Source organism: Harpegnathos saltator, unplaced genomic scaffold (genome assembly GCF_003227715.2).
Source record: "Harpegnathos saltator strain DR-91 unplaced genomic scaffold, Hsal_v8.6 scaffold810, whole genome shotgun sequence".
NCBI lineage: Eukaryota > Metazoa > Arthropoda > Insecta > Hymenoptera > Formicidae > Harpegnathos > Harpegnathos saltator.
Window position 1 is genome coordinate 765,489 of NW_020230661.1, and position 11,763 is coordinate 777,251.

The 11,763-nt window shown below is 39.3% G+C and overlaps 1 protein-coding gene across 1 annotated transcript; it reads left to right on the forward strand.

The window, feature by feature from the left end:
- The first annotated feature begins 2,749 nt into the window (after nucleotides 1–2,749).
- On the forward strand, nucleotides 2,750–10,526 carry Ada2b (Transcriptional adapter 2B). Its single transcript, XM_011155243.3, has 10 exons — nucleotides 2,750–3,019; nucleotides 3,091–3,188; nucleotides 3,709–3,768; nucleotides 4,639–4,780; nucleotides 4,980–5,197; nucleotides 5,307–5,536; nucleotides 5,651–5,882; nucleotides 6,889–6,938; nucleotides 7,247–7,625; nucleotides 7,726–10,526. The coding sequence occupies exons 1-10, from the start codon at nucleotides 3,013–3,015 to the stop codon at nucleotides 7,828–7,830; spliced, it is 1,521 nt and encodes a 506-aa protein (XP_011153545.1). The 5' UTR covers nucleotides 2,750–3,012; the 3' UTR covers nucleotides 7,831–10,526.
- Nucleotides 10,527–11,763: the final 1,237 nt, after the last annotated feature.

Genomic DNA, 11,763 nt, shown 5'->3' on the forward strand with positions numbered 1-11,763 from the left:
CAGTTGATTAGTTTATTCCCACGTAACGCGTCTGCCAAAATCTCGGCATTTAATTATTTAATTTAATATAAATTTAATTTAATTATTATTTTAAAAACATACAAATAAAAGTATATGTGTATATGTGTGTCTGATCACAATTGATACGTATATATATCATTATTTTTTTATAAGTTCCTTTAAGCTACGGATTGATTCGATCGTGTTGAATAAAAGCAAAGCCAACGTGATTTTATATAATATTCTATTGCGCAGGCCTCCCTTCAAGTAAACCGGAAAAGCCCATCGTCACACTAACAAAATAAGTGATGTTATAAGTTGTAAATAATCTGTAGAAAAACTTTACAGATTGTCCCGAATCGAATGTACCTGCATTTTCTCGCTTGTTTCAATTTAAATTTTTCAAACGCTTTATCGCAAGTTAGAAGCGGCTGGCTTGTGTTAAATAGTCTTTGTAGCGATGAAGTATTGCAAATATGTTGTGGCTATAGATTTGAGTCCAAAATTTTACAATTAATTTTTGAAACTCGATATTATTTACAAGCTACGTATCAAATTGTTTTACACAAAAAAGTCTTTCATTTTTCTATCTTAATAGCTTAAATTTGAACTGTTAAGTTTGAACTGTTGCTTTAAATAAAATGAATAATTGAAGCATTTTAAAGAAAGGATCGGAAAAATGTGAAATTGTACAATCCAAAAAAGTATCTAATTTTTAAATAATTTATTACATTACCTTAAGCATAATCCTTATGAGAGACATATTCAAAATTCCTGACATAATTGTAATAATAATTTCATTCAGCGTATTTTTAGACCACATCAGTCTTGTCTTATTATTATAAAAAATTATTTTGCTACATTGGTTGCTCATTGGTTGCTAAGCAACTAAATATTTCATAGAGTTGAATATCGAGTTTCAAAAGACATGTTCTTTATGAAGACGAAGAAATTGAAATTGGTACTAATGTAATGCGCACATTTTAAATTTACATTCGCTTCTATGCACACATACACTTTAGAAATTTTTTAATTTGGGAAGTTATCTCGTTATCTTTCCCAAGTAACATAAGAATTTATTTGGTTAGGTTAAAATTACTCACCGACTTTCTTCAGCGAGTCGAGCGCAATTTGAATCGTCGTAACTCTGCAAAGTCACAAGATCTTCCTTTGGTACACCTTTGACGGTCGCTTTGTACGGCTACTCAACAATGTTCTGTACAGCACACGCGCGAAAGCTATTTTCAACACTCCCGATGAGAGTCATTTCCGTCGAACTAAAAGCACAAACAACGACGAACGCGCGAGCACTTAATTCGACACTCCCGACGAACCGTTTCGCGAGGTGTTCACTTCCAATCGCGGTTTCTTGCCGCGAAACTTACTTTCGGCACCCCCGACGACGAAAACTCACGCGCGAGACGAGGACGCAATGGTGACGATTTCGATTTCGAATCGCCATTATACACTACGAACGCGCGGGGCACTTCGCTCGATCACTTCCGACGGACCGTTTCGTGAGAGACTTTCGATTTCTCGCCACAACGGATGCGCACGATACTTAGTTTTAGGACTGGCGACTTTAGTCTTCTGCGAACTGAACTATTTGCTGGAGGTGCAGAAACGTCCTTTTGGACTCATATCGCCGCTCGAACCATGATCGCCAAGACTGTTTGAACGGCGCGTCGGTTGAGCTACCGGAAGTGTCGAGTGCGCCAAACTTCTCACTCGACACCTCGAGCGACCGTTACGACAAAATTCGCTCTCGGCGATTTCTCAGCGATCTCGGCACAACTGGTGCCCAATAATCCATAAACTTGTTCCCGCCATTCTCGACGCGAGAATCCGCGTTTGAGACGCGTTCGGCAGCTTCGAAGGTGACAAAAAGGACAATGGTCTATCTGCCATAACCGCAATTGCGGTACTTTGCTCGGTACTTTCAAGCGGCCGTTCCGCGACATATTGTCCATGACGACATTTACCAGCATTAGACGAGCAAAAGCTACGAGCTCAGCGCGTTCAATCGCGACAATTCGCGTGCGAGATTCATCGGTAGGCAAGCCAAAACGGCAAGAAATCTCTAACAACTTACCGAATCCAAATTGCCGCGTCGCCATTGCGAGCAGATTCCAAGTGCAGAGACTGTGCAGATAACATTCGCGAATCTCTCGTCGCTAATCCTTATTGATACAATCAGTATGATGAAACTTACTCGACGTAATTTCCGATATAAGATGCTATATGTTATATAAACAATTGTGTTATAACATATTTATACGACATGTAACATCCAAATACGAATTAGTTTCAAAGAAATGAAATCCAAAGGAAACTCAACGCTACCAATCAGACTGACCAATCGGACGGCGCAGGAGCTGTACCGAAAGCGACCAATAGGAGAACGTCATGAGACAGTGCGCTTGCGCGAGATACTTTTTCACGTTACTCCATCCTTCTTCTGTGGGCAGCTGAAAAGTCTCAAATGTCGTATGACTCATCGAACTGCATAATCTCAAGGAAGCAGCAGGAGCTGTATCTCTCGAATCTCTCAAAGCGAAGCTTGGAAAAACGTTTTGCGAATTTGCACCAGAGAGGAGGAATAGATCAACTTTTGCGAATCTCGAATCGGAAGATTATATCGATACTAGGAGCAATCGATGAAGTTGGCAACAATCGAGAGGACAATCGACCCTACAGTCAGAGAAAAAAAGGATCGAACATCTGCATCCCCCCGCATCGAGCGCATACGTGTGCGCATGCGCATTCGCGGCGGACGTAACAGTCGTAAACAAGATTTTTTCTGGTCACCGTTGTTGATTCGGTTTGCACGGCTACGGGGGTTGGACGAGCGTCTCGTGGGGGAGATCTGCCATTCTCTCCCGCGTTTTCACGCTGACCCGCGGAGAACATGAGCTCGACGGCGCCGTCCTGCGCCTCGTGATACGCAATCCCGCAAGGTGAGTTGCTATGTGCTGACGTCACCGGGTCATTCTGGAAGAATCCTGCGAGACAATGGCGGGTACGTATTTACGACGCTACACCCACCGACTATCGTTGTCGTGTACATGATGGTGCATATATGCCTTTCAGATTTGTACGCCAAGTACAACTGCACCTATTGTCAAGAGGACATTGCAGGCCTTCGTGTGAAGTGCATCGAGTGCCCTGAATTCGATCTCTGCTTACAGGTAATTCGTTATTTGAACGCGGAATGGCCGTGCGATATCACGTGTCACCATTCTCCGCCATTCTTTTAGCTCCCTTTGTCCCGCACCTCCGCTCTTTCGTCTTTCTATCATCTTTTTGCCTCCACTCTTTCCTCATTCATCGTTCCTCCATACTTTCCGGGACAGCCTTGCAGGTTTCAAAAGATTTATGTAAAATTTCCATACCAGGGCTTCCCCCTGCCCCCCTGCTTTCCCTCCTATCCCATCCCATCCCATCCCTTGCCACTCCTCTCTCTCTCTCTCTCTCTCTCTCTCTCTCTCCGATCCTGTTCGTAAATCTGTGAATGAAACTACTAATCGATGCAGTACACGTGGACGCACAAGAGTATGAACATGATGCTAATGAACCCTTGAGTCGATTGTAGCTTTGTACTCAAATTTTGTTCGCAGTTAATGATATGAAGCTTTGAATTTAGTTTTATAAATGCTTCAAATTTTATAATATAATATAAATTACATCAGTTATGTATATTATTTACAGTGTTTTTCTTCTGGTGCTGAAATTGGTCAACATAAAAATAATCATGCCTATCAATTTATGGTATGTATCATTTGTGAAAAAAAAGTTTATTTTAGCAAAATACCCTGCAGAAATATCGATATTAAACTTATCTTCCAAAAACTATTCATGTTCTACTGCCATAAATTTTGATGAAAATAAATTATTTTAAATAAAAACTCTTAATTTTCTTCAAAGCTACCATGTGGGTGAAATTTCACCCCATGTGAATTTCTGATCTTATTAAAAAATGTAACCGTACTGATAATACCAATTTTATAGGTATTTATTCATGCTATCAATACTGATAACATTATGATAAAACATTCTTGCGTATACTTTGCAATAAACAATAACAAGAAAAATTAGCTTGGGGTGATGCGTGATGGTAGTAGTTTAAGAATTAAATGTATCTTTATAAATAAAAAACCAAGCTTGATGCTAAAAAAATTTTAATAATGTATCACTGATAATATTATACTATTATCCTGGATAATTTATTTGTTTATCTAGTACTCTAGTCATCCATTTTTTTTATTTATTTAAAAGAACAACTATATTGTTCAGTAGGTTTCAATTAGAATAAACATTAATTTACTATTGTATAAACATAAAAGTCTATTCAAAAGTCTAACAACTTCTGAACTGATACGATAAATTACAATGTGAAGCAAGTACTTTCATACAATCTATCCAACTTCTTGGCCTAGTATGTATGTATTAGTTCAAAAGTTCCTTGAAAATGAATAGACTTAATTATTGCATAGATAAGTCTGGGAAGGTTAATGTAATGCTGATAGTGATACATGTTATTTGCATATTTTTAATATTAAATTTGTAGCAATGTAGGACTAGGATTAAGTGGTTTTTAGTCAATTATTCATATTGACATATATTTGAACACAAACATAGGATTCTGGTACCATCAGTATATTTAATGGCCGTGGGAATTGGACAGCTAAGGAACAGCTTAGGCTGTTGGATGCTATTGAACAATTCGGATTTGGAAATTGGGAAGACATTAGCAAACATATCGAGACACGTACACCAGAAGGTGACTCTATAGATTTGTTTCTTTAAGCGATATTTGGTGTTAATAAAATAAAAACCATAACATAAAACGCTAGCTTTTTATTTTTTCAAAGTATATCGTTATCTATTGAAAAAAAATTTGCTTCTCCACATCTGTGATATAAATATATATTTATTGTTACTGTACTTGCACTAACGCAACTGTTATTTTATGATTTCAGAGGCAAAAGAAGAATACATTGCTAGATATCTCAACGGTAACATTGGGAAACACACATGGCCGCCTACGGAGAGCTATGTACCAAATCTTACAGATCAGACAAAGTCCGACCATGGGCCACTGTCACCTGATCTTACATCAAGATTACCACCGTTAGATATCACTCCAGACGAAGCTGCCCAGTTGGGTTACATGCCGCAACGAGATGATTTTGAAAGAGTAATAGACAAATATACATTTTGGCGAGTCGACATTTTTCCGCGTATGATTCGATAATGATTACTAATGCTCTCTTTATTTTTTTTCTTTTTTCTTTTTTTTTTAATAGGATTACAACCACGAAGCCGAATCTCTTGTTTCTTCGTTATTTCTGAATCCTGCTGAGGACGATGATCTCGATATCGCACTTAAATTAGCACAAGTTGATATGTACACCAATAATTTGAGAGAGAGGGCTAGACGAAAACGCGTCGTGAGGGATTATCAGCTTGTGTCAACATTCTTCGCATCCTCCAGAAAAGATAAAGGAGTAAAAAAGAAACGAACAAAAGAAGAAAAGTACGTTTTATAAGCAATCCTACATTTCTCCTGATATCTGTGGATACTCTATGACAAATAGAAGAGTATTTTCTTTGTTTTTTCACATGTCTAATGTATGCTTTGTTTATTTAGAGAATTTAGGGACAGAATGCGTGTATTCGCACAGTTTTACACAGCACAAGAGCACGAACAGTTCCTAACGAATCTCGAGAGAGAAAGAGAATTGCGTTTACGACTCTCTGAGCTGTACCGATACCGCGAAAACGGCATTACAAGGCACGAGGAGTGCGCTCACTATGAGCAGGTAGTTGCTCAAACTCAGAGACAGAACGACACGGTGGACCATTGGGCAGAGAAAAAATCTGTAAGTGTTCATTTCTATTTAAAATACATAAAATCGCGTTGCAAATAACTGCACGCAAAATAAGCCTTTTTTGTGACACATGTACATATATTGATATATGTACTTATACGTATACTTATATGTACACATTCGTAAAAGCTAGGATGGCTGTCAGATATTAAAAGTTATATTACATATATTTCATTTTCATTTTTTTCTCTTTCTCTCTTTCCTGAGTATACTAACGCATGCTGAAATTGAATGTATGTTTATAATGTATGTCATTGCAAGATACAGATCTCACACATCAGGAACATCAGCAGTAATGAACGATTTATACAGCAATGTTAATGTACTTGTTATCAGTTGTTGCGCGTGCTATATTTATATTTTTTATGTATTTATATGTTGTTATACAAATATACTTGATTGCATCATTGTGTGTATATTTGCACAAAAGTCTCAGTTTTATTTTCACAGTATGTAAAAAGATATTTGGTTTCATAATCGTAAAGTACAACATTACAATAATATAATCTCACTTTATATATCGTTATGTTGTTTCGCTTTGTATTGATAAATTTGTTTTACATATTTCATAGTAATGTCATTGTGATATTGTTGTTGCAACTAATAGCTTTAAGTTAAAATTTAAGCATGTAAGATATAATTATTATTCGCGCGGTAATTTTTTCCACTCAGACATTATTATATGCATATGTTATCTACAGTATGTGTTGTGACGCGATAAAAGTGATGGTATTATGACATTGAAAATTAATTGGAAAAATCGTAATTATTTCACTTTCGATCTTTGCACATTTTTTATATATTCATATGTAAAATAACGATAAAAGTTTAATACCTATTAATTATATCATATGTATATATATATATATATATATATATATATATACGTATATATATATACACTAGCTTTTGCCTCTCGTTTTAACTAATTCCATTGTTTGTGGTGCGTGTTGCCAGGCATTTGTGAACAGATTGTATCAGTTTGCATTTCACTTAGGGCAGCAGTGGGCCGTCCACACCAATACATCGCCACACCTCAAAAAGAAGGTGAGATAACGTCTCGAGATTTTAAAAATATTACATTTCGTTCCTCACATACGATTTTCGTCACATATCGTTACATACGTCTCACTACCACGTATTGATCAAAAAATTTTTAACACTTTTGTCATTGCCGTTAAACATTGCTGTATAAAGTTCCCGTTTGAATTGCGCATGCAACCTCGTTACGATAATGTTACTTATTGTTCAGACACTCTTGAACTCTACATGTTAGGCCCTTTGTTAAGTAGCCTGTAGGCAAAGGACACAAGAATTGCCCTCGTATTTTTGCCTTTTCTTTCTGTCCTTTAAAGAGAAGAAGAAAAAAGTTACTCTTCCATCGACCGAAAGTACACTGTAAAGCAAGAATTGCCCAGCAACTCCGCGGTCAATCCAACCAGTCACAATCGGACGACGACTCCGGTCACTCAATTGGCGGACACGGATAGCAATCCAAACACTTCCAACCAACACTCTACCAGCAGCTCCAGTTCCACACAAGAAAAAGGTTACAACAACGGCGCCACTGCCTCTTCCGGCAAGTCCTATCCGACTTCAACAGACTCCTCGCAAGAACGGGACATAGAATCGGAGGCTGCGTCTCATCTCTTGACGAAACAAGAGAAATCACTATGCATACAACTCGATCTAAAGCCGACTCAATATTTGACGCAAAAGACATTGCTATTGCAGGTGAGAGTAACGAACTTTGACTGTGACCGTCGTTAAACGTTTGCAACGTCTCATCTAGCATCTAGCTTCACGTCGATATTTATGTGTCTTCACGTTGCAGGAATATTTGAATGGTAACAGAAGGTCGAGCATCGTGCCGCAGTCAGAGCCGGAAAGCAGGATTCTCCATTATCTTGTAACCAACGGTTGGATCGCCGCCAATTGATTGATAAACGCGTGGCACTTCATTTTTACCATTTTTTCCACTCTAAGTCATCTCTTCTAATCCTATAAGACAAATTCTAGATGTAACTAGAGTTGAAGTCTGATGTAATTAACATATAGGGCAGATAGGCAGAGGAAGAAGCGGGCAAGAATGCAAACGTGCTTAGCATATCATTATGCTTTAATCAATATTCCTTTTTACGCGATATCCTAGGTGGCTTGCATCACGTGATTTGTCATGCTAGTGGACAATGCTTGATCTTTCCTCCGAGATCCGTTCACGCTCGGGCGCCAATTGCGATTTGTGCCTGATTTCACGTTCATGATGAATCCCCGACGATTCGTTCGAAATCGATTCTAGCGACAGCGACACCAATCAGCCAACCAGAGTTTTTTAAACTGACCGGTGTTTTATATTTTCTTTTATGTGACCGCCTTTTTTCTCCTTATACACAAGACACTATACAGCACAGATTGTGATAGAGACAGCTCAGTCTGATTGCTGCTAGAGATATCAATTGATGTCGTTAGAATTGATCCTCAGGATATTGTATTTTATTTTATCGTTTCCGAACGACTCAACGCCGCTTAAGAGAATCTCTTAACACTGCCTACGTAGAGAGCCATTGAATATATTGCTCAATTAATTCTTCCACTACATTATCTCCGTATACAGATTATGTCTGTCGCGAGGACTCCCTTTCTGCCTGTTTGAAGTGTTGTCTGTTACCATGCCTGACAATAAGGAAATATTGAAATTTCTCAACATGCCCCATCTGTCAGAATTACGGTACAGGAACCAAAATAACGTACCAAAACGCGTCCGGGCTTCTTGGATTCTTCTAGTTGCGATCGACGCTGAAAATAACTGATAACAAAAATACTGATTACTTTATCACTATAGGTAGATGTGCATCGCTATTTAATTTATTGACATGTACACTCTGAGGATTAGCACAGGTTGCGTGCGTTAATGACAGGCTAAAGTAGAGAAGAAACTTACCGGAACAACCGATAAATCGACTGACAATCCGTGTAATTAAAATATGTTTATTGCGCGTATCGTGTAAATGATCAACATGTAACTACAACGGCGTAGCTATATGATTGCATACGTAAAGACATTACGTATACGTTATCCTATAGTTTGAGAACTCGCGAATTATAGACGGTTCTTATTGACGAGGAATGGGATAAATACCGTTATACGCATTCAGCATCGATGATACGAGAGGTGTATGATATCAGGTGATTTATCCGTTGCCTATGTAGATTTTGTATATACGAGAGACAAGTACGAAGCGATAACGCCTAAAGCCTGATCTACAATATGCTCCTGCTTCCTGTTTTCTATACTCTTTATCTTTTTTCTATTTGGAGACATAAAAAGAGATAAAAGGAAAGAAACAAAAAAAAAACAAAGGCATATTATAGATGACGCTTTAGCGAACGACCTTGTGCTTGCTTGCGAAGCACAAGGAATCACGACTTGCACGACGTGTCTAGTGTTGTCACTTTTCTCCGCAGAGATAAGGGCACGCGCGAAGGTGAATTGCTCCAAAATAAAATGAAAAGAAAGAAGAAAAAGGAAAATGCACCTTTAGTCAAGCGGAGGGAGCGGGGGGAGTGTTAAGTTTTACGAAAGTTTTCTCGTTGATGAGCCACAGTCTCTTTTTTTTTTTCTTTTGTTTTTTCTTTTTTCCTCTTTCTTTTTATCTCTCCGTAGTGCACGAGGAGTGATCGGTGGCGATTGCGTAATTTCTCACGAGAAGTTCGTTTTCAGGTTACATTTACTTATATAATAACGCTGTAGAAAATAAGAGACGCGCGCGTGGCGACGTAATTTTTAAGTAATATGTTGATAATATTTATGTTGGTCCTTCCTTCGGTATCTTCACGCTTAGTGAATCCGTATGATGTAACTTGTTAGGTGGAAGTGCGTCAAAGTTTATCCTTATAGATGATCCCCCACGACGATGTAAATACGCGAAAGCAGCCTATCTGTACATAATGTGGATCGCGTGCGAGCAGGTGACAAATTCGACACATACCGGGATCTTTCGTTGAGGATACAACATTGTGTATAGTCGGGCGACGCCAACACGCAAAACGGCTCGCTCATATTTTGTATAGATAATAAAAAGATACCTCTCCGTTTATTCGACTCCATTTGACGACGTAGTTCACATTGCATTGTCAACGGCTTCCTCCCGCGCGCGTTCGAAGTAAGCGAAGATCGTGCGTTGGAAAGCTTGCGTTTGCGACGTGTGCATAAAGTGTATCGATATCGTACCTTAGCTGTAAGTTACGACATCGCAAGATACGCCCTCTAAGCGCGTTCTCAGGAGAAGATTTTGGTCGAACGACACGGCGCGCAGCCGGTAGAGAGAAGGTCGCGCGGCGCTGTTTATCCGGATGAACTTTCGAAGGCATCCGCGATATGCAGCAGCAAAATGTATATCGTTTAAAAGAGATTCCGATTCTTCGTCAAAAGGCTGCAACGGCTGCGAGTCGCACCGATGAATTATCTCTGCACGCGACATCCGACACCGTGCGGTGCACGCGTTACGCACATTATTTTCTCAATAGAACAAACAAGCTTTACGATCTACGCGGATTACGATGTACTCGTGCGACGGAAGGGCGCAGGAGAGTCGTCGAATGTGCGAAATAAACTGTGCGATATTTTCAATTAAACATGCGTGCTGATTTGCGTCGCTCTCCACACACGGAGGAAGAAAGATCGCGGCAAAAGCGACGTGACGCAGCGGGCGAATCGAAGGACGACGCGTCGGTTTCGGTCTCGGAAGGAGAGGAAGGGGATCTCTGCTTCCTGCGAGTGTAAAAAAATTCGACTCTACGAAGCACACAGAAATTTGGTTTCACTGATCCGCGGTGTATTTAATCGGATAACAAAATTAACAATCGGATATTTTTTCTGATATTTTTCTCCGTATTCCTTCGGCTAAAACGCGTCGTTCGCCGCCACGTTGACGTTCGACGCCGATCTTTTCTCCCCGTTCTCACCTTCTCGTGTTTCTCGTCCTGTGGATCCGAGAAAGGAGTGAGTCCCCTTTCGTGCGTGTGTTTTACATGATGATACAACCGTGTTTTTGATATATTAATAAACATGGCTGAGAATTAATAAATAGCCGTGTAATAATAAAACAACTGGTTTGCTCGCTTGGATCAAGTCGAGTTCATTAACGGCAAATAACGCAATACGGCTCCTCCGTCATAACTTTTTACCCGATGTCCTTCGCGTATACGTTTTTGTCGCCTGTCACTTATAATTCCTCTAATCACGTAATAATGCATTTAGTCACACCGGTGGACGATTCTCCGTACATCCGAGCGCAAAAATTGTTTTTCCCGAATTTCCCCCGCAAACGGCGCACTCTCTCATGGATCCTGCCATGAATTATTCAATTCTCCGTTTCGCCCGATTCCGGATTTATAGTCGATTCTCGAACATGCCACGAATGACCTCGATGTAATATTTTGTAGCATTCATCTATATTAGAAGTCAATGTCACCACAGTTACGTTTTCTGATTTAAATAATTACTAGTTTCGAATTATTCAAATCACGTTTGCGAGAAGCAAGCGACGAAGCGAGGTAAACGACGCTCGGGGAGCTCGTAGAAGAGGATCACTGTTGCGAATGAAACCTGCCTAAAAATCTCGTCTTTTCGCGACGAAAGTAGTACGGATTGAAGAAAGTCCAGAGGATTCTTGATAATTTGTAAAAAATATCGGTCGGGCGGTATAAAATCGTGTACATTTCAGATTTACCTAATTCAACAATTAAGGGGGGGGGGGGAATTACATGCGGTGCAGGCCATTTTCAAAGCTATTTTCACGAATTTTTTTAACAGAAACACTAAGATCAATGGTCTTGAAATTTTCACTGTATATTTATTAATGTCCAAAGT